This window comes from Carassius carassius, chromosome 24, assembly GCF_963082965.1.
Source record: "Carassius carassius chromosome 24, fCarCar2.1, whole genome shotgun sequence".
NCBI lineage: Eukaryota > Metazoa > Chordata > Actinopteri > Cypriniformes > Cyprinidae > Carassius > Carassius carassius.
The window spans coordinates 16,907,789-16,932,456 of record NC_081778.1 but is presented as its reverse complement, the minus strand read 5'-3'; the positions used below and the strand labels follow the sequence as shown (position 1 = coordinate 16,932,456).

The window sequence follows — 24,668 nt, the reverse complement described above, 5'->3', positions numbered from 1 at the left end:
TGCTGCTGTAAGATTTGTTTTGCTTTTTTGTTTTTCCATTTTTTAGGTCAAGGAATTTTTTTTTTTGCAAGCTTTGAATTTTATTTTGTTGCAAGTTTTGTTTAGAATGCTTGTGATGTAACAATCTGCCTAATAACTGCGGCTGTTTAACATTACTCTGAATTCTGAATGAAATACTATAATTACTAAAACAATATCTCTGAATATTCACATTCTCAATTAAATCTAATTTAATTGATACTAATTCATATCTAATCCATGATTATTATAATATGCACATTATATCTACACGTGCTCCAAAGATTTTAAATCAGAAGTATAACAAATCATTTTTGTAACTTAAACCATGTTTGTCAAATGTGTTGACAGGGCAGAATGATTTAGAAAAGCAGATGTATGACAGCTGTATGAAAGCATTTTGGGTCTCAAATTAGCATATAGTGCAAATGTTGTGCTTGAGGCTCAGTGTTGAGTTTGACTTTTATTCTTCACTCTAATTAAATACAGACATTCTGAATGAATTCACATTAACGTTGGGTGTACTTCCACAGAAATAAATGTCTTAACATAACAAACTGTTAGATGGAAAATTTCTATCAGTAAGTTCACCCACTAACCAAAAGTAATAACCGCAATGAAAATCAAGTCAATTCTAAAACAATTGATTTCTGCCGATTACTGTAGTCTTGTAAAGATGGTAGCTTTGAGGCTAAACTCCATGGGTAGGTTTCAATGCAGAAAACACAGTCTTGATAAGAAATGTATCTTGGTTTCATTTACATTAAGCAGACAAAACATAGGTTAGTCTAAAAACGAAAGCAGGCTCAACCCATTACATCTTCAAGGGTTAAAAGAAAAACCAGGGACTCCACAATTCTAATACTGCCAGCTGTTTGACGTGAGGACATTTATTAAATTCTCTCTCTGCCTTATGTGAGAGCTGGAAACCTGAAATCTTTCTCATTTTACACATACCACCTGCAGCTCCTGGATAATTCCCTAAACTAAAAGCGATAGAGTGTGGGTTAGCCTACTGTAAACAGATTACCACCTAAAAACCAGTCCATCTTCCCTACCCTCTACTCCCACATTCCACACACTTTTTCATTCCCCGCTCTCTCAATTTCAGCTCTCCTTTTATCCAGCACTGCTTTCAACCTCTATTAAATGTTGACTTCTTTCATTTGCTGCTGCATTAGGCCTACAGATCACATTTCTTCATTTACACACATTCTCTGTTCTAATTCTAGTGCTTTCAGCCTCGAATGCAAACTTAATCTCTTTTCTCGCTATGCATCTTTCTTCTAGTTATGTCAAAGCATTACTGGCACTTTATTAAAAGATTTAAGTAATCAAATTCCGTTATGCATTACATATCAACAATTAACAAGACGTTTACAGCATTTATTATTCTAGGTTCATGTTAAAAGGTTACAGCACTTGATCCAAAAATTAAAATGGGAATTTACCCACCCACATGTTATTCCAAACCTGTATGATTTACTTTCTTTTGGACTTATTTTTCATTGTTTTTACTCAATGAAACTCACTGGGGTCTTGAACAACATTGTTCATTATTAGTTTGGGATACCTAATGCATTAATAATGTTATGTTGTGCAGTATTACGATCAAATCTTTCTATGTTTCTTTGATAGAGCAATATAATGCCATTTACGGTAAGGTTACAAGCGGTCCAATATAATATTAGTTAATTTATGAAAGAAACTCCATAGATTTGGCATGCACTGTGTAGCAGCACATTATAGCCTCATCATGTAAGCCACAGATATGCACAGAATTCTAAATCCAGTAATAACACTTGTGCTGCGACAGTTGGTGTGTAGGTGGAAGTTACAAGGGAAAGCCCTCAAAGCCTGATCTCTCTTTCTCTCTCTCTCTCTCTCTCTCTCACACACACACACTTCACATTACATTAGTGCATTTGTCATTATTCTAGCCTAGGCAGGCCTGAAGCACAACTTTGATTCTACTGAGTCAGCTGGTGGAACGACTGCGGGGTTTTCATGAGGGCGCAAAAGCTGTGTAAGGACCTTATAATGTGTGAGCTGTCTTAAATGTTTCGTTTCAGGGCTCAAAACCGTGTCAGCTGTTGCGATGTATCACTATGATGCCACAAGCACTATGAGCAATGGTCATGAACACACACTACTGGCGTTTAGTGACCTTTACTTTAATAATTCATTAACCAATAGCAGTTCCGTGCTCCCCAGTTTCTTTTTCTTTCGAGGTCTGTCCTCACACTACTTCTTCACGTACTCCCTCATTCCCTCCTCTCATTCATTGTTCTCTGGGTCATCGATAACTCAATTTGCACGCTGTATACGCTTGTTTGACATATAGTCGCAGGGGCGTAGATTACGCGGGGAACGCACTTTTTCGGGCATGTGTGTTCATATAGAGGTTTTCAAGAGCTAGTGTGAATAAATAAAGATTTAAACTAAAAAAGACAGGATAGCCTGCGCATGACCTGATGTTTTTTTTCGGACCTAGAAGGCGAAATGAACATCACGGAGCGCTAAACTCTCCTGCAGTGTGTGTTTCATTCATACTCGAAGCCGGAGGGCGCTCTCGCGCAGAAAGTCATAACGGGAAATTCCTAATATGGGCAAAAGCGTCCAGCTATCGATGTATGAAGATAGTTGTTCTCCGTTTTGTTTTTCAAAGTCCAAAAAAATCTCCAGCAGGTGATAAATAAAGTGTAAGAACAATGCAGTGCTAAGTGACATAGCATTTATTACAGTATAGAAACTATTCTGCCTTATTATCTGATAAACAGTGTTTGTAGTATATAAACAAATCATTATTATTTGTTATTGTCCAGCAGTTATAGATTTATAAGCCAAAAAAAAAGAAAAAGAAAAGCTAGAAATTAGAGAAAAATTTGTTGCCTTTAGTATCCACTACCAGTCAAAAGTTTTTGAACAGTAAGCTGTTTTCTATTTAAATATATTTCAAAATGTAATTTATTGAGATTTCAAAGATGATTTTTTTTGCATCATTACTCCAGTCACATGGTTCTTCAGAAATAATTCTGATATACTGATTTGCTATTAAAAAAAAAAAAAACTCTTATTAAGATAATGTTGAAAACAGCGGAGTAGAATTTTTTCAGATTTCTTTGATGAATAGACAGTTCAGAAGAGCAGCATTTTATCTGAAATAGAAATCTTTTGTAAAATGATGTCTTTATCATCACTTTTGATCAATTTAAAGAATGCTTGCTAAATAAAAGTATTAATTTGTATAATTTAACAAAAAAAATATATATATATATATACTGACTAAGCTTTTGAATGATATAGTGTATAATGTTGCGAAAGCTTTTTATTTCACATAAACGCTGATCTGTGGATCCTTCTATTCATCAAAGAATGCTGAAGAAAATGTACTCATCTGTTTTAAATACTGATAATCAGCAAATCAGCATATTAAGAATGATTTCTGATTAATGTGACACTGAAGACTGGAGGAATGATGCTGAAAATTCACCTTTGATCACAGGAATACATTACATTTAAAATATACTAAGATAGAAAACAGTTATTTTAAATAGTATAAATATTTCACAATAGTACTGCTTTTGCTATACTTTGGATCAAATAAAGGCAGACTTGGTGAGCAGAAGAGACTTCTTTCAAAACATTAAAAATCTTACTGTTAAAAAACTGTTGACTATTAAGTTATATAGATTATAGAAATGTTATATTGTAATGAAATTACACACACACAGACATATATGTGTGTGTGTGTGTGTGATTTCTGTCCCCCTCACTTCTGAAAAGATGGCTACGCCCCTGTAGTCGTTCGCACGTCCTGATTTTGCTGAGTTAGATGTGTTCCTAGGTCAACATATTTTGTTGACCCTGGAACAACATTTTACTCCAAAAATGTATTCTTGACCTCATCCCTACACCTAAACTTAACCTTAACCATGAGTAATCCCTAAAATCAGAGGAAATGATAGATGAATGACACTGATGTACAAGCACCAAACAGTGATTTTAAGCGTAAACTTCACAAAATCTATAAACTGGTTCTAATAAACAGACTAATAACGAGACTCCACATGCTTTATTTAATAAAGTGTTAAATTACCAATAAATTTCACTAGCGCAGCTGGTCGTATTTTACGCATTACCCAGGCTATAAAAATACCCTCAGACCGAATCAGCAGACCTGCCAGTGAAATTAGTACGGGAAATTGAATAATCACACTAATGTTCTTTCTCTTTTGCAGCAATCTCGTCCAGGGTTTGATCATTCTCAAACCTGTCATCTGTGAACTACACGCGACAGGGAAAGGTCGCCATCCAGCGGTAATAAACAGTTTAAAATAGCAATTTTTCGTGATTATCAGCCTCCAAACAACACTTTCAATGTCTTATTTAGGCTATAGTTTTAAAAAAAAATCAACACAGTAATAAAGTCACGGGTATACGTTCAAGCAAACAACTTTATAATGAAGATGAATCCGGTTATATACGTTTTCAATTTTGGTTATATAAAGACAGACTGTCAGCTTTTCAAATGTTATTTTACAGCTTTAGTGCATCCATTACAAAATGTCCTAAAATATTTAATTAACTAGCAAATTTTTTAAATAATTTTGTTTCAATGCTGGTTAACCAATTTCGTAAAATATTGTAGAGTTGTAGGTGTCCAATCATATACATTATAGAGGCCTATTATATAAAGAAAATAAACACATATATACTCATTAAGTATATATTTCAAATTGAATGTGTATTGGGGCCTATATATCAAAGGAGAAGATCTGAGGATGCTCTGGCAAAGAGAAACCTACAATTCTAAGAAAATTATCAAGGATATCTCCCACAAAGTTATGTACTCAGAAACGGCCAGAAGGGACCAATATTTCAATGCAACCTTAAGGGTTGAAATATAAAGTAATTTTCTTCATTTTCAGCCTAAGAGATTTTTTAATTAGTATTTTTGCTAATAATGTTAAGGAATATTAGGAATAAATGTGCAGCACATCAATTATGTGTGTGTGTATGCATGTATGTGTATATATATATAAAACGTATAATAAAAATATAAAACGTACACATACATTACTATAAAGTAGTTATTTAAAAAAAAAATGTAATTTTTTTTTCAGCAGATATCTGAATATAATTAGGCAGATTAATTTTATCTTTTATCTTCTTTGGAAAACGTAAACTATAACACAACTTTGCCCAAAATATTCAATTTCAACTTTAATGGAAAATACATTAGAGTTACACTGTAAACAGAGCGAGTTCAGAATTTGCTGTGAAAATAAGATATTCATCTGCAGCACATGGAAAGAAAATATTCTTTACTTTTAAAAGAACAGAGCTCATCTTAAAAGAACGGTTGAGCAGGCTTCAATGATTTGATGACAAATGTTCGAGGCATACAGAATCACATTTGCTGAAAGGAAAGAAAATGTTAATATTGCTTTAGCCTTGAAGCAGTGCATCAATTGACAGTGTTTGAACACATTAAACATAAGCAGTGCAAATAATATTCCAAGAAACAGTTCAAGATGTGTGCATGCAAACGCACACAAATATGCATATGATTGGTTTGTGCTGTTCTTCAGCGGCTATAGCTCTCACGAATCAGAATGAAGACTGTTTGGCTGCATGCAATATCTATCAGGAGCATCCTAAACACCACACATAAACAGCAGTCAAAACAAAACATACATATATTATATAAAAAGGCATCCTAAAAATGTATAGGTAGAAAATAATATGATTTAAGAATTATTACAAAATATATACACACAATATATGCACATACATAAACACACGCATATATATAAACTCGTTCCACAGACCTTATATATACACCTGTGTGCATATGTATCTGTAGGTACATTATGTATACATTTCAAGCAGTCTAGTCCAAGTTTGGTATGTGGAACTTCATTTCATGAAGAACTGCAGAACTGAAGTGAACAGAGAATTTACAGGAATAAAAAATAAAACTGGATAAATTACAAATTCGTATATGATGATCAACTTGGTGACAGCTCACCCAAAAATTCTAACTCTATCATCATTCACTAACCCTCATGTCATTCTAAACCTTTATACGTTTGTTCAAATCTGAAGAACACAAAATATATTTTTATAATGTTGGTAACCAAACCATTTTGGTGATTGACTTCTACTCTACATACAAAAACACCACAGACATTTCTCAAAATATCTTCTTTTATGTTCCACAGAATGGGGAAAAAAACAATGCAGGTATGGAACAACGTGAGGGTGAATAAATTATGACAATTTTCAGTTTCTGAGTAAACTAACCCTTAAACCACTTTAAAAGTCACAAAGGATCCATTCCAGCCTAACTGAATGTCTCTACGTGACCTGACTAGCATCAGCTGTCAATCTTTTTAATTGAGTAAAAAATACCTAAATGTATCATATGAACCAAAAACACAATGGTAGAAAAAGAAAAAAAAAAAAAAAACTGGATTACCCTACAGAAATGTGGCTACGCATTCACATAACACAGTATTGTGATGGTAGCAAGTGGGAAAAATGAAAGCGGGACACCCACTACAACAAATGCAACCCTTTAGTTGTAGCTTTCTAAAATCTCCAAAATCTTTACTTCGTGTCTCATCAAGTACAATTTGCCTTGGGTTTACAGCTCTGTTGCCATGGCAGCATCTGTTTCTGCTTTGTCATGATGGTTAAAGTTCAAATCCCAAAGCCACAGGACAAGATACAGCTACAAGACAAACTTCCTCAATTCTTTCTCTCTTTGCCGCCGGCCACTCCTCCACTCCCTTCATTTCTTCTCTCATCATCTCTCTCTATCCCTAAAAGCCCTGTGCTGCAGAGTTAAAGTTGTCGTTATTTGAGCTCATGCAGCTATTGGGGTCAACAGCGCAACCTGGAGGGCCCGGCGCCTGTCCGTCCCCGCTTCCTCCACTTAGATCAGCGCTTCTGGCTTCTCCCTCGAAACTTTTTTCTTCCAAGGGCTTCCCGATCCAGGCGCCATATCCATGTTGGCTCAGTGCCAGGAAGAACAGCCTCTTGGCATCCTGGAATGAAGTGGCGGCCTTCTTAGCGTAGGCGTAGGACGTTAATGCCAACAGATCGGCTCGGCCTGCACGCTGGCACAAAGTGCGGAAGAGACGGAACAGATTGGACTTGGAAACCCGCGATACCTCCATCTTGGGACTGGCATGAAAAGAGAAAAATAGATCATGAACGAAAGCAGGTGTCTAGGTCGTTTGTTTCAGATAAATATTCAATTAGTGAGATCAGGCATATTTCTTTGTAATGACTGTGATATATGGTGGATGGGTCTGTCTCTCACCTTTCCACTTTGCCCTTGGTGCCATTCAGCACCTCAACGGTAAACTGGTCCGGATGACTCCAGTTAACGCTGGACTCTTTGGTCTTATTTGTGTGGCGTGTTGAGTCATACACACTCACCCTGCCCACCTGCACCAACAATAGAGAAATGAAATGAAAACCAACTAAAAACTAGAGTTTCATAATACTAAACGCAGTGTTTTGTTTGAGTGTACCTCAGGGTGGTTGAGAGTAAAGTTTGCTGGTAAACTCTTTTTGAACACATCCCCGTTTCTGGCCAAACGGCAGCAGACCGCTCGAGTCAGGTGACCATGACTGTAGAGGTACCCTGAACAAACACGCATCAAAAAAAAAAGTCTATGAATAAAGCTTGAACTTTAAGATATTCAAATAATAATACATTATCTTTTTAATAGAATTTCATAAAATATATCGTTTTAAAATAATATTAAGGAAATGAATTATGATTTACATGTTATTTATATTTTGCTAATTTCATAATAATAATGTTATTATTTTATAATGAACTGTAAAATAATTATACTACATTTTATTTAACTTCATTATTACTACTAATATTATTATTATTATTATTATTATTATAAGTATAAATTTTAAAACAACAATTTTAAAATTATTTGTATAAATGTTGTATTTTTAAAATAACTGTAATAATAATAAATACATTTCACATAGGGATGTTCATTTCAGTTATTTTTCCTAACCGACAACCGCCGCTTGTTAACCGATTATTAACCATTAACTGACAAGATTATTTTAAATTAGAATTGAATTAAAGTGTAACTAAACCCCTGCTCAGAGCCTGACTCCACCCACGGACAATATTTGAAAAATGCTGAAAACTGGGCAGATCACAGCGGAGATAGAGGGGACGAACCTAGGGCGGGGCTGAGAGAGTGCGCCGTGATCCTGAGACCCGCAGTGACGGATTGATTGACAGCTGCTGTCAGAGACGCTAAAATGGAGAGTGACTGTAGTGACGCAAGTAGCTTTGCAACAGAGCGATCATTTGAAGTAGAGGACTTTTCTCCCCCACTTTCACCTGAAGTGGAGGGTGTCGAGGTGTCTGTTCATATTAATTCCAGCCGCTGGCTCAAACTGCGGTCTTAACTCCCTCACCGCGTTGCTTTTCAGCGCGAGCTGTGTGGAGAAGCCCATTTCCACCTCCATTGCGTTGGAGAAGCAATCGCGTGTAAAATGCAGTTTGCACACTCGAGCTCTAGGCGGGAACTTGCGGTCTTCCAGCCCAAGTGCATGCAACCACTGGCTCCTAATTTTAAAGTCTGCTGGTAAACTATGCAGTCCAGCAGTGCTGTCGCAACCAGCAACACACCTACGTACCATCCTGACCACTGTACTAAATACAGATAAATCTAAGCTAACTTGAAGATCTAAATAACTATATAATTGCTATGCTAAATAGATGCTATAATAGTCTATCCTGGTCGTTACCAATACTCGCAATTCCAGCTCCTGACTCACTACAGTGATTTTGATGGTTTTATACTGCCAAGGGCGTGGTAGCTCGTACCAAGGGGCGTGGTGAGCTGGAAACTGCTTACGTCACCTGCCACCGCTTACGTCACTTGCCACCGCAACATCCAATAGGAAAAATCAACTGCAGTAGCCACTGTTCAACCTGAAGAGGGCAGCACTCACACGTTTTTACACCATATATTGTAGAATTAAAACACTTTATACTCAAATGTCAAAAAAGTTACTCGAATCAATGAACAGCACTAATAAAGCCCCATTCTTATAGATCATTAACTAAAAAAAGTTGGTTTAGGGTTTAGTTACTCTATAAATTAGAAAGAATAAGTGTCTGTGACCTGTTAAAATTACTAACATTTGTTTCCCAGGGATTCATTTTACATGCGCAAAAAGCAACAAACAACAGAACGAGGATTCACATGGTCTTCATATCACATCACGCTTCTGCAAGCAGAGAAAAACATAATAAAGCTAGGCTATATATAGCAAATAGGCCTATACGAGAAATATATTTTTACTTGAATAATAAATTAAGAAAATGAACGAAAAACACAGAATTTCGGTTCATTTTTGTGCCCCGTGAAAGGAAACAGAGGTCGACCGATATATCGCTCGGCCGATATATCGGGCGATATTTGTCATTATTTAATATATTGGCATCGGCCGATATCCGTGTTTAGTAGCGCCGATTTAAAGTCAGGCACGTCGGCAGGCAGCCCCATGTTATTGTTGCAGTGGAAAGTGCTGCTGCGCATGTGGAGGACCCCAAGCCAAAACTTTTGGAAGATTCAAAAACAGTCCTTGGGAGATAAAGGTAGTCAGAGAATCTCACTCTGTAAATGGGGTGGAGAAGTTGTCAGCTCTCACAAACACTGCAGTGTGATTGTGGGCTCCGTTACTCCGCCCCGCTCACAGACAGCAGCGTGCTCGGAGAGACAGCTGTCCTGGAGCTGCCCAGAACCGTGAATCACATTTGTTCGGAAGCATGGTTTGATGCAGACAATAGCCAGGTTTCCATCCAACTGATTTGCATTTAGGGATGTCAATATTCGATCATTTCCATGATCAATCGACATTTAGATTAACGATCAATTAATAACCTTAATACTGCAAAATGTGTCTGCAGCGGTATTATTATTATTATGTGCAAAGCCACTTGGAAAAAAGCTTTCTCACCCGAATTAAAGGGGTTTTAGTCTGAATAAAATGCTAGTAGCAGGACTGTAAAATGAATAGATGTGATTATGATCATTTGATAAAATGAAGAGAGTGCGCCATACGCTTTACATCATGTTACTTTGTTGACTGTTTCCCGTCAAGGAGACCGCTGAATGCGCCTCTTAAAATGGTTTCCTTAAAATGTAATATGTAATAAAATATGTGCTGTTAAGAGTAAGAGTTATTACCGTACCGCCATGATGTTATGCTAAACATTTTGATTTACGTGGATATTGGAATGCAAATGAAGTAGGGTATAATAAATAATAATTTGGCATTCAAATACATCACGAGTACGGAAACATTAGATTTCTTTGTCGAATGAGAGACCCAACATTGGTTTCAGTTTAGTTTTAGCCTAAATGAATTTGTTTTGTTCTTTTTAAAATAGGCTACAGTTAACTGGAAGGATCTGTTGTGGAGTGAGGGGAACTAAAATAGCATAGCTATTTCTACAGTGTTGATATGTTTACAGTGTGTATAATGTTTGTAAACATTTCGCATCGGCATTAGGCTTATTTCTGAATAAAATTATAAAATAAGACTTATTAATAGGCTACCGGAAGTAGGCCTATGTTTTTTTTCCCTTAAATTATACGCATAGCATAGCCTATTTTGACAACGCAGCAAACCTTTTTAAAACATTTTTATAATTTACTTTATAAAGACTTTTTAAACCGTTTAACTAATTGTATTAATTGGTCAAAATTCTTAACAGTCAGTTAACGGTTAACCGGTTAAAATGAACATCCCTAATTTCATAATACATTTTAAATTAGAATTAAAATGAATTAGAATTATATAATTTAATCTGTTATTTTTACCTGATCTTTAGGATTTTCATGTAAAGCCTTTACTGTAAATGAAATTAAATAAATTGCCAGGACAGGCTGTCTTCATTACTTCAAAATCTGCACATCATTACTCAAAGCATGGTAAAGAATGTTTACCCAGAGTGATGGAGCTCAAATAGACAGGGTGGATGAAGTGGCTAAGGAGCGCCCCCTGTAGACCGAGCACGTTCCAGCGCAGGATCTTGTCGCTGCAGCTCATGGTCCTCAGGCGCTCACCGTGCTGAATGCCATCCCAGGTGGGCACAATATCACTGGACTCTACTGGAATGGTGCCTTCACCTGAGAAAAGGAAGGAATGGGGAATCTTAGATCATTCAATAATATGCAAGGATACATAAAGATTTTAACACCGTCTACAGTAGCTCCAGCAAACTAGGTATTAGTAGAGAGCAAGCATGACTTATCGCTGTCACAATATATCAAGAGGCTGTTTTTTTTAACTTCCTTGTCAACAGTTTTAGGGGTCAACACAACAGCTACCCTAGCACAACCGCCAACATCAAGTGCCGACATGTCAAGTTAAATCCACAGGAATATGTCAGCTTACTTGCCAACCATTTCTTTTTTTTTTGCCATGTAATAGCTTCTCTCCTATCCCACTAGACAATGGGAGTTTAACCTGGCAAAAGGCCACATTCACATGGCTACAGAGAAACTCTTTGGCGAGATAACCATACCCAGGTGGCACTGATGAACACTGCTGAGTGCATCTTACTTAGGGTTTGTGTACCTGAGGTCCTGGAATTATGCCACAGCATGTGCATACAGTCACTGGCCACTTATGATCAGGAATTTCAAAGATAAATATTATTGGACGGGTCTTTAAATTGAACATTTAAGAATAAATATGAAATCATTCAGAAGATCTTGATTAATCGGAGAACCTGTTTTTGTTTTTTTACCCTACAGATGGCATTATTTACAGAGGTTTTTTCATCTCTTACCATTCTCCACCTTGGTTCTGAGCTTTCCTTGTTTTACGTTCTCGAAGAGAGGCATGTGCTGAGAGCAATTTAATTCAGCGATCTCGCTGGACGACTTATCGAACAGAGCACCATCACCACATGGAGCAGTGCTGTAAAACCACAAAAAAGCAGTGTTATCCATGTTTGCCCATGAATCTCTGTTCTGAAACTAGCTCGGAGCAGAGGAAGTGCATGTGTCACCTAATATACAGATGAAAGGTGATGTCAGGTTTGATCTTCAGCTTCCCATCGTCTGCCTCCTCAAAAACACTCTCATCACCAGGGCTTTCCCAATGCTTCATCAGCTCACAGTACAAAAACCTGAGCCATACAGATTTTTACAAACAAGACACGTTATTTAACACAGATTTATATTATTCTGCTTTTAAAATCGATATAATTTTTGTATTAGTTAATAGATGGTGCTTTTTACACATTTTTCCCACAATTTTTCCCTATATTTAAACGGCTAATATAATATACTTCAATATTAATAATAATTAATTAATGAATTTTAATTAGAATCACAATATATAGAATGAATATGTAATATGTTAAAAATAAACTACATATTAATTTAGATATTAATTACTGTATTATAAATATATCATATTTGTGTATATTTAAATATATAGAGATAATAATTAGCAATATATTAAAATATATATATTAATATATAAAATGAATAATATATATGTAATGTATCATTTTATTAACAATTAATAATGTTTATATTATTGCCATATGAGCACAAATTATCAAATGATTCATAACTCAAATGTGCCATATTCACTGATAAAGACAGATAAAGACAGCAGGCATATGATAAGACGTTCTGTCTGTCTCACAGTAACATCTGCAGAACACTAAAGACAAAGTCAATATATTTATGAGCTACTGGGAAATGAGACTCCATCTTAAAGAATGAGGTGGAAAAAGCTGTAGAATGAGAGGAAAAATGAATTATGCAATTGCCAAGGAGGGAGAGAGAAAGTTCTGCTGCAAGCTAATACCGGATAAAGCCTCTCCTGGAGATGATTTCTGCGTGGCAGTCATTAACGGTGTCCCCTCGAAGACTAAGCTCCTCTCCTTTAACACAGCGGTTTCCTAAAGGCGGAAGGCCACAACAGTTACAGCACATCTCGAAGTGTAGTGCACACATCATGTTGGCCGTGTGTGTTTGTGTTTAAATCTGTGTGTGTGTGTGTGTGTGTGCTTGTACCGGTCCCAAGGCTGACAACTGTTCCAAGAGTATCTGATCCTTTCCTCATCACGATGGTAGCAAGAATCTTCCTACCCAGAAGGCTGTGCTGGATGCGTGCTGTGAGTGCATTAAAGCGCTGATGGCTTAGCATGGCGATCTGATCATGCATCGTACTGCCCGATATTGGCAGCTGAAACATACAAAATCACTTTGAATAGTTATTATCTTGCACATCTCTCTGGAAGACTTCTGAATGATCAAGAGCAGCATTCACCAGACAACTATTTCTGAATAACGACCACTGCACAGAGAAATCATATAAAACTTATGACTAATCTAGCAAATTTGTTTTGTATATAATAAATAAAACATTTATAAATATTTAAAAAAAAAAAAATAGAATTCAATGTAAATTCAAACCCAATACAGTTTGGGATAGTACTACATATAAATTGATGTGTAAAAACATTTCCAATAGGGCACGAAATAAATATAATTGAATTACACAAAATATAAAAAAATAATAATAATAATTTTCTAAGTTTCTTTACTTCGAAAACTTACTGTAAACTGCAACATAATAAAGTCAAATTGTAGGAACTGAAGCAACACTTGGCGATGTTGTGTGCAAAAAAAGTTGCATAACAAAAGTTCCAAACATAAAAACATCAGAAGCTTATCTAAGCAAGTACAGCAACACATGTAGCAAAAACCCACCAAAATGTAATTTGGTACTGCTTTTAAGTATTATGACCACTCAATATTTAAAGACACTTTGTTAATCACAAGTTAATGCGTAGATAAAAGCTACCGCTAGATTTATAATTAACTTTTCATTAAAGTTGCTGCATTAAATACCTCTGGCGTGAGCTCTCCAGTACGTGCGGCTTTCTCTGCTTCTCCAATAAGCACTCGAAGAGCAGCGTCTGCTGCCTCCTGCTTCCCCTGCTTTTTATTACTCGTACACACTGCAGGAAACCACCGTCCTCCCAGTTTAGCCTGGTATGTAAACCTTAAAGAGAGAGAAGTAAGATGATTTGATATTTTTCATGTGTGGCTGTAGTGTGCAGCAGGAAGTCAGACACACTGAGATGAGAATCCTGTGCTTTTGTGACAAGGACATAAAGATCACAAAAAACGTGAGCGAGTAAGAGTGTGCGTGTACTTGGGCTCGTGCGAGGGTCCGGACTGGCCCACCAGGCGGATCTCAGCAGCGAAGCCTCGAGCACGGGCGTACTCGAGCAGGCCAGACACAGCATTGTTGTTCAGGTGGTTGATAAGGTCACCCACACCTGCTTCGTGGGCCGCCCGGAGCTCAGCTGCCGTCAAAGGGGGTAGCGAGGGGCACGCAGGAATCGCTGGCTGAGAATCATTGTCTCCCAGAGGGCAGAAAGTACCTGGAGGCTAAAACATAAAGACAAAATTCTCCTTTTCCTATCTTTCAAATAGTCTTATTTTTCTTCTTATACAGTCTCCAAACTTCTCTTCACCTTGTTAAGATGTAGTAGTCCATCTCCCATCAGCTCTTTCACGGCCTCCTCCGCTGCCAGCTGCCTCGCTGCTTTCTTACTGGGTGCTGAAGCTTCTTTGAAGAGACGTTCCCCAACCTTTACACGGAACATAAACCTGACACAGGAAAGAGAAGAAAAAAAATACAGAAGGATGGTGGGAGAAAGGAGTGAAAATGACAAATCAGTCACATTGGACCAGGTCTTTAAAATCTAATGAGGCAGTTCTTTTCCACTGAGCTTTGAATCTTTGAATCAGTTTGGACTAGTGGTCGACCGATATATCGGCTGATATTTGGAGTTTTTCCGAATGCCGGCATCGGCCATTAAATTTTTCTGTTGGTCGACGCGTTCGAGACAGGACTTTTATTTTGACGGCGCTGAGAATAGCAACACCTGAGTGCACAGTGCTCACATTTTCCCTCTTGTTTACTGTCGTCGTTAACAGGTCTTTCTAATACGGATAGAAGTCTGTCTTATAATCAGATAGAACGGTTAAACAAAGGAATTAATGTATACAGAAAGCATTATAACGATTGCTTCTATATTATTAGTAATAAAAAGGCAAACATTATAATACTTTCTCGTTTGCCATCAGCATTAAGCAAATATGCATTTATAGAATTTAAACAAATCTTTGAATGACTAATGAACATTTAATTTCACAAACCTAGCAAACTTATCTTGTGAAGTGTGCATTAGTGCATAGTCGACCACTAGTTTGGACAGTTAGTTTCACACAGAACAGAATGAAACGGTTACAATGGAATAGATCAGCATATTAGAATGATTTCTGAAAGATCACGGTTGTCTTTTGTAACTACCAACTATCTCTGCTTTTTTAGCTACTGAAACATTATTTGTAGCAGCAATAAAGCACATTAAACATTGAGAATTACAGAGAGAAAAAAAGAAATTATGCATACAAGCATGCTGTCAATTCATGATTTTGCCTACAAGAGCCAAAAAATGTTTTTGCCTGGTAATGCTAATTTGGCAGGCAGTACTGTATTTGCATCAAGGCCAGTAATCCAAGCAACTCTTTTAACTAAAGGCTATGAATATCCACTGGCACATGAGAGAACTCCATATGAATGTTAGTGGAGGCTTTCCTGAACCACATCCAATACTAAGATTTCTCATTTAATGTGATGTACAAGAGATGAGGAGAAACTACATTCATCATTCAGTTATACAATATGCACATGTCTGCAAATATCTGCAAAAATACAGATGTAACCTACTGCTCAGTCCTAAAGTAAAATAAAAGCTTTTTTTTCTAATAAAAGATCAGGTTTCACTACTCTGTCCTCTGTGTAGCTGATAACACATTTAAGATCTAATTTTGCTGCTGATACCCTTAGATATCAAGGGTAAAAAAAAAGCAAAAGGTATAAAATCTTACTGAAACCACATTGGGAATACACTGCAAAAAAAAACTTCGAATTTTCTATTATCAGAAAGGCCATGCATCTGTATGGAATTACATTTGGTTCAATAAAAATGAACATAACTTTATAAAACTGAACGTAACTTTTTCAGAAACTATCAAAAATATGCCATTACAAAAGAAGAAAAACACAATGAAAAAGAAAAAAAATGAACTTAACAGGAAATTAACAGGCTCTTTAAATATGCTTCATTCTTTGAGTGAAGTGAAGTGACATTCGGCCAAGTATGGTGACCCATACTCAGAATTTGTGCTCTGCATTTAACCCATCCGAAGTGCACACACACAGAGCAGTGAACACACACACACACACTGTGAACACACACCCGGAGCAGTGGGCAGCCATTTATGCTGCGGCGCCCGGGGAGCAGTTGGGGGTTCGATGCCTTGCTCAAGGGCACCTAAGTCGTGGTATTGAAGGTGGAGAGAGAACTGTACATGCACTCCCCCCCCACAATTCCTGCCGGCCCGGGACTCGAACCCACAACCCTTCGATTGGGAGTCCGATTCTCTAACCACCAGGCCACGACTTTGTTAATGTTTTTCAAAGATTCGTTTTCACTAATCGTGGATTCTGAATGCATTGCCACAGATTTCGCTTTCGCAGTTTTTCGTTTGGTGTTTTGACAAAACCTCTCAGATCACTGTGAAGCCTGCCCCCACGAGAAGTTTGTGTCAAAACACCAAACGAAAAACTGCAAAGCGTAAGCGAAATCTGTGGCAATGAATTCAGAATCCACGATTAGCTAAAAAGAATCTTTGATAAACATTAACAAAGAATGAAGCATATTTGAAGAGCCTGTTAAATTTGTGCGACTGAGTTCATTTTTTTCATTTTCATTGTGTTTTTCTTCTTTTGTAATGGCATATTTTTGATAGTTTCTGAAAACATTACGTTCAGTTTTATAAAGCTACGTTCATTTTTATTGAACCAAATGTAATTCCATACATTTGAAGAAAGTTAATTTGCAGAAAAAATAAAGGAATACCCTTTTGTGAGTGACAATATATTTTTAATAAGCACCTAATTTAAAAATGTTAACTTCTTCATGAGATTTTGTACAGCCCCCAGGTTTGTGCAGATAACTGCAAACATGCAAATAGACTATATATTAATTTCATTTAATATTCAGTTTAATATTTAGTAGGTTCAGTAACAGTACCAAGGGGAAATGGAGAAAGAGTCAAGAACTTTAAGAGGAAGAGCAAGAGTGAGAGGAGATGTATGGAGAGTGCAGAGAATGTGGGGACAGCAAAGGGCACAGAAGTGTCTGGAAAACACATCAGAACAAAAAGCATGTGACTTTCTGAAGCAGGTTTAAAGAGATAGAACCTAAAGCTCTTCACAGTGGGATGTGTTTTACCGTAGATCATGGGGTGGCCCTTCCTGTCCTATCTTGATAAACTGGATGGCATGCCCACTGCGCTGGCTGTGCTCCATCAGGACAGATACGGGATTCTTTCCTCCGGGTAGAGAGCGAGACAGAGCCTGGGGAGGAATATCTGTACCACCCTTTAGAAATAAGACGAAGGGAAAATAAACTAATTTTATCTTGATTTAAAACAGTATTATATTTAAATATTTAACACAAAATATTCTATACAGAACATTTTGAAAACTTTCATATAAAAGTTCAGTTAAAGGTAAAATTTTATACTTCTATACTTTAGAACTTCTATAAGGGATTAAATAATTAGATTTCAAGCAACTTTGACAAATAAACATACTATAAAATCATCTGCCAGGTCAGTGGTTGACTCAACTCCCTCAATGCTGGGTTCTTCCTCTTCGTCACCACCTGCTCTCTCCAACTCCCTCAAAAGAATCTTCAGGGTTGTGGCTGCAGCGTCCTTTTTGGCCACTTTTTTGTTTGGACCCTCAGCCGGTGGAAACCTACGCCCATCTAACATGACCTGCATCCGAAAGCTTGAGACAAAAAGAAAAACCTCAAACTATTAATTCATGAAAGCACAGTTAGTGTGTTTCTACTAATTCTTAATCATGCAACCCTATTTAAATAACGTTCGGAACATGTTGAGAGGGGTCTCTTTTCACAGCTGCACTGTGGCAAAGACACAGCAGTATGTGTTACTAAGCGTAGACACAATAGAACGTGATTACACAGACGAATATCCACCGCCTGCTGCCATCAGCTACCGTGCCTCACACACTCCAGCGCAACTTCAGCTCTAGATTTAGCAATGCTCAGATGCTTTTTGCGGCTTTTTTCCCATTTAATATATACACTGACAAACCTAGTGACTTTTTTGGATAAACCTTAGCTATAATTCAGTTGGAAGGTGTCACCAGTGCTGCTCTGCAAGTGCATGGTCTGACTCTCCAGTTGCAGTGTCGTCTCTCTCTGTGCCCGTTCTGTGCAGTGAGCGGCAGAGAAGCATCGCTTTCAGCTGTCCGTACAGCAGCCGACTCATCAATAAATGAGTACGAACACTGACTGACTTTTTGGAATTATAAATATGAGCATAGTTAATATTATGCACTTTTTTTAGTTACACAGACGCAGGCAATGTATAGCATGAGACTACAAAGTAATACAGCCAAAACCACCGCTTAGCCGCTCAACATGCATGTACTAATGTTACATGGATGATGATTTCACCAGACGATGTCGCGATTATAAATGAGGTTAACATGTATTGATGGTTCGTGTTTTGTTACTATTTAGAGTGAAATTTTTCTACAATAATCACTCATGACAGTAAAATAGGGCATTCTAAGTCAATCTACTGCCTATTTCCTTTCTCAAGTAGTAGAAAATTTGGTTTACATCCGGTCATGCATGGAATAAAGTAAATAAATTGCGTCATATACCGTGAAACTGGTATAATTTTTTTTAAATACCGTGGTATTAATTTTTGGTCATACTGCCCACCACTACGAGAACATAACTATGTAACACCTCAAAAGAGCTTCAGCTGTTTCATCAATTCTTAAATTAATCACCGCTGTGTAGCAGCTTTCCAAACATTCCAAAAACACACTTTCATATAAGCAAAGACCGTATTAACACAGACAAACAAATGCTCAGATGCACCCATACACAAGCTCGTCATTAACTAACCTGGGGTCATGTGAGGGTCCAGATTGGTTCAGAAGCAGGAATTCACAAGTTTGTCCAAGATGCTGAGCAAACTCCATCAGTCCACTAACTGGGTTCTTACTGTGGGCCTCTTTCAGTTTCTCCAATCTGCTTGAATCCAGGCTTTGGGCTGGGGGAGGGGGAGCAGCCAATGAAACAGCAACCTCAGAGCGAATCATGTTTAGGAATTTTGGAATATCATCAGATGCCAATTGTGAACGTTCTCCTCCATTACTGGTCTTATCCTGATAGTTGGAGAACTGACGGGGAGGAGGTTGGAGGTAGTGGAAGGTGGAGGAGGATGGTTCACTGGGGTTGGGTGGCATTGGCTCAAGGCCAGGCATGTCAAGCTCAGTGTTATCAAATGTGTTGTTGTCTAAAATATTATCCAATGGATTTTCAGCCCCATCCATCGACTCTGCTGCAGCACCACCGGAAAACTCAAATCCATAATCCACATTTTTAATCCCTTCACTTGCACATTTCAACATCTCTGCGCTGTTTACATCATGTTTTGCAGTCGCAGCAACTTTTCTTTGGCGATCCATCTTTTCCTGCCGGTGTGCACTAAGTGACCAGGTAGGTGGTGTAACTTCAGTGTTGCGCCTTACTTCTCCTTGTTTCTCCATGGCATAGAGTGTGGGATTAACCTGCTTGGCACTTCGCAGGCCAAGGTTCTTGGCAATCACAAGCGCACTGCCTGTACCTGATTCATAGAGGTACTGTAGGATCCTCTCTTTGCAATCTTTAGAATCAGCCATTGTTGACATGATTACTGACTGCACAGAAGGTAAAAGAGTCTTTTGATCCTGGTCAGGAAGTAATGTTTTATAGGTATCTTCAACTTCAGAGTCCTCCGACTGGTCAGTGGAACCGCTGTCAGCCTCAACGAGGGTCTGTGATGCAGAGGGAGCACTGGTGCTGGTGAGATCCCCTCTAACCTCTTGGTTTATGGATGACGTCTGACCTAGCCTTTTTGACTGCGTTTGGTCTCTCTCTTTGGTGGGCTCACCGTCCCCTTCCTTGCGAAGTCTCCACAGAGGAGGAATCTCACCTTCTTTCACTGTTTGGTTTGTCCTTAAGAGGGCATACAAAGCCTTATTAACAACTGTCTTGGGTAGGCCAAGCTTTTTACCCAATACCCTGGCCTGAACAGTCTCGTCTGGCCCGAGTGACGTCAAAAAAGTGAAGACCTGTTGCTGGATCCCAGGGGTCAAATACAGAGACTCTCTGACCGGGCCAGGAGAATTGGAAACCTTGTTGGCAAGGCTACTGCAGGATGAAGTGTCAGAGTTGCCCACCCTTGTTATCCGGTCACCCAAACTCAGACTATGAAGGCCCAAGGACAAATCATCTGCCTTTGTATTCCAGTAGTGCTTATTGTATTGATTAGGATAATATTGTCCCTTCTGGAGATGGTGATTCCAGTGTGACTTTCTCTTAAGTCCAGGTATATTTCCGAAGTTCTGCTCCCTTTGCCAGTTTCCTCGGCCTCTGCCGTAGCCGTCTCTTCTTTCAAAACTGCTACCACTTGTTTTGAAGTCACGATAACCTGCCTGGTACTGGATAGGCCCAGTAAAGACCTCTTCCTCTCGGCCAGAGTTTTGGACCCCTCGTTGCTGGGGTGGTTTGAACAGTGGAGCCTGTAAACTCTGTCCCTTGAGGAACTGTACCTGGCGTTGTCGGAAGCTTACACCATTTAAGTCGGAGATCTGATCACTGCCATGCTGGGGGGATGACCACAGGGGGGGATCATAGGGACTAGGGGGAAAAGGACGACCACGTGAAGGCTCGCCAGGAGCACCTGGGTAATTGGAGTTAAGGGAAGGGTGCAGATAGCTTCCAGATATGGGGCTTGGGACACGAGGACCCCGTGGGTGACCGGTGGTTGTGTGAGAACAAAACTGAGGCTTTCCCTGTTGGGGAGGGAGGGAGAATCGCTGACAATCTTTGTGAAACCCTCCTCTACCTCTGCTCATAGCGCAGGGGTGGGGGACGAGAAGGGTGCTGCGCTGGGCTTGGTGGATGGGATGTGTGCACGTGTTAGGATGGCTCTCAGGTATCTGGATGCAACGTCACAACGATACCAAAGGCTTAGTCTGTGCACCGCTTTTTCTGCAGAGAGACAGAGAAAAACAGAGAAATCCATGAAATAATGCTTTCTAATGTTGCAGTGTCACTGTACAGACACACAAATCCTGTCGGCACATTTCTTGGCAACCCAGTACACTGTAATTTGAGGATTTAGTAAAAGGCTTACAGATTAATTATTAATGCTTATTGTGAATCAACCAATTTATTTCTGGCTTAGCAAGTAATTTGCAGATACTTATAGTGAGGTAAAGTGGTCATGGATATTAGAGGAAAACACTTTCAAGTTGATGATACACGGGGCAACTTTTTTGAGCAATGTTGCTTGGTCACTTTTCCATTGAGAAAGGGCAACAAATATCCATCTGGATACTTAAGATCGGTCATAGGCCCTGTGTGTCATCTGGTTGCCCGTTGATGACAACATTTCTCAAAAAGTTATTCTGTGTATCATCAGCCTCAAGGACATTCTCTCCCAATATGATCAACTGGATTAGGTAAAGCACAACAATGAGTAAAGCTGTTTTTTAAGAGACTTGCAAAACATTGCGAGATGTCAGTGAACCAAACACTAGTTTACAAAATGCAGTACGCAGCAGCCTGTAGGTCTGGTATGAATTGCTGTGAGTTTTAACGAAGTTGCTTATTAAGACTCCTCATAGACAGTCCTTATAACACAACAGGCCAATGGGCAGCACTTATCCAGCTAATTCATTATTTCTAATGGATTCAGGCAAAAATAGTAAGGTTATGACACATTACATAAGACACAATCAAAAAACTGAATATAAGAGCTACATTTCTAACCACATACATTCTCCAGTTTATCCTTTGTTAGACAACAGTAAACCAGGTGTCAGATTTTTTCATGGTTCAGTGTATATTGCAGCTTTGGAGTCAAAGCAGCAGGACAGTAGTTGAGAAAGTATCTGATCAAGTAAAGTGGAAATTGCAATTTGGCACTCCAGTCAAATCACGTCAGATCACAATTATTTATATAGTGCTTTATGCAATAGATTGTTTTAAAGTAAGCAGCTTTCGAGTAACCATTAAGAAAAAAGTGTTAGTGTCAGTTTCGCATCATGCATCAGTCAGTCTTTTACTTTTCCATACAGTTAATTAAATGGTGAATGAGCCTGTAATGTCTCTTTGCCTGTAATCCCATTCTGTGTGCCTTGTCTATATTTATTAGTATTGTACAAAAATAACAGTAATAATACTTTAACATTTTCAAAAGCTGAAGTGATTGCCTTGTTTTATTTATAAGAATATATACAACTCAATATTTTTTAACTAATTGCAAAAGCTGAATAATCATTCAAAGCCAACTGATTTACCAATGAAATAATCAACAATTATTAATTATTACAATATTATTACATAAATATTAGGGTTAGTTTTTTAACATGGAGCAGTTAAATCCATACAGTGTACAATTAAATATTTTAATTGCTATAAAAAAAAAAATCACATACCTGATCTCACAGCCTTCCACCAAATATGAACACAGACAAGAGAGAATTCTGCACAGACTCTGGCTTACTGTGACCCTGATGCAGCTTCACACGTAACTTCAGATATAACAGCGCACTCTCTAAATAAACTGAAGCAAGAGGGAAAGTGATTCTGCTCACTCACATCCGACATGCTCCATATGCATTAAGAAATGATACTTGTGGATACTGGAGTTTCTGTGTCCTGTCATCTGTTCCCAAATTAATTCTGGCATTATAGAGGCCATCCCTTAATTAACACGGCTTAAAAAATGTATCTGAAGGTGATTTTATTAAACCATTTCACTGCATGGTGCTTTAAAGAATGATCCTACCACTTGTTGTGGCAATAAAAGTACAGTAACAGACACAGCTATAAATGGTTTAGCTTGAAAGGACCTAGGAGGGTAAAATAACTAGTTAATTAGTATTTTAAAAGCTGTTTTTAAAACTGTGAGCTGAAGGAGATGAGTTAAAGAATTTGGTACGTAAATGGTTATTTTATTTTAAAGGATTAAAAAATTTATATGGTTCACAAAATATGGGAATTGTTTAAATGTATAGAAATGTTTCCCATACCTCTTAGACACAGTTTTCTTGATTTTATTTACTTCATAAATGTAATAAGGATTAAAAAAAAAAATCATTAATTTGCATAGAGATGGCATTCAAAAAAAGCCATTTTAAACCAACAACATGGCATATTCACGATACAAATAACTTTACCTCAACGTGTAAAGATTTTCAACTTTATTACTTTGGTAAATTGGTCCAATCTCTAAACTTTAAAATTCGCTTTTCATTTTTTCAATTTGAGAAGCCTGCATAGAACAGATGTGTTATACCACCCAAAGGCACAAGTGGGACATAAAAGGATGAAAATAGCAGGGTGCTTATTACAGAACTCTAGTATCTAGTGTCTTTAAATATTTACAATGAATAACTGATTCATTCTAGTTCAGATTCTGCAGTTCAGTCACTCTGACAACTTAGCACCTTATATAACCTACATTTGTCAAATCCCATTCAGATGAACCCAACCCAAGAGATCATATTAAAAAGTTATACATACCTCAAAAACACCTTGAGGTAAAAGACAGATTAACCAGATGAGGCCCAGACTCGTGCACTGATTTAAGGCTGTTCCGCGTGAAAACTGAGCTTCAGCAACTCGTCGTCTCATTTTACCTTTTGCAAACGTTTTGGGTCCACAAACTCCACTATACGAGATGATCTCGCCACTTGTCTTATTGCTTTTGAAAAGCGAGTTGGGAAAGTCATATCAGATATCAATGAAAGAAAACACGCGTAAATGCGGAGTGTTGCGAACTAAGCACTTATCTCATTAAGTTTCGCTTTTCTTTCTTCTCCAAGCTCTCAAACTGTTGCTAGCCACTGAGGCGCAACACGCGTGTCTCTAAACTGACGGCAGGGGGCGCCATGTTTCATCAACATAATGCAGCTTCACAAACGCTAATTTGGCTACACCATTTAATTCTAATACAATGACAGGTGGGTAAAATGTGTCAGAAACTGTATCTATAAATACCAAGCAATCATTCCTTACTTACTGTAAGTAAGAACTCATGCGGGACGACTGTATTAATATTACTGCATATCAGTTAACAGCACGACATATTAAAACTGCATCGCACTACTCATTTTATCATAGCCGTTGAACTATTGGTTTCGTTTCAGATTTCACCAGCCAGCTGACTGAAAGCAAACCTCCACCTGCGACCCTTCCAGATGCATAATACATGAGGTTACAGTACCGTGACCGACATGAAACCGCACTGCAGTTTATAACCTCCTCCCGAAGCCTGAATTGCAAATTAAAACATCTTCAGCAGCGCGTGCCTCGACTTCACTCCCCTAAAAGAAAACAGTCCGAGAGAATAGAGGTCACGTGCGGACAA

At 38.0% G+C, this 24,668-nt stretch overlaps 1 protein-coding gene across 1 annotated transcript; it reads right to left on the bottom strand.

Annotated features, from left to right (window-relative positions):
* Positions 1-5,229: 5,229 nt before the first annotated feature.
* On the bottom strand, positions 5,230-24,162 carry LOC132102992 (double-stranded RNA-specific adenosine deaminase-like). The gene is made up of 15 exons (XM_059507769.1): positions 23,822-24,162; positions 19,148-21,280; positions 17,793-17,991; positions 17,429-17,577; positions 14,597-14,732; positions 14,272-14,510; positions 13,965-14,118; positions 13,125-13,296; positions 12,916-13,009; positions 12,104-12,223; positions 11,882-12,012; positions 11,034-11,216; positions 7,566-7,678; positions 7,352-7,479; positions 5,230-7,212 (listed from the first exon to the last, which is right to left on the bottom strand). Exons 2-15 carry the CDS (start codon positions 21,142-21,144, stop codon positions 6,849-6,851), a joined length of 4,179 nt encoding a protein of 1,392 aa, XP_059363752.1. The 5' UTR covers positions 21,145-21,280; positions 23,822-24,162; the 3' UTR covers positions 5,230-6,848.
* Positions 24,163-24,668: the final 506 nt, after the last annotated feature.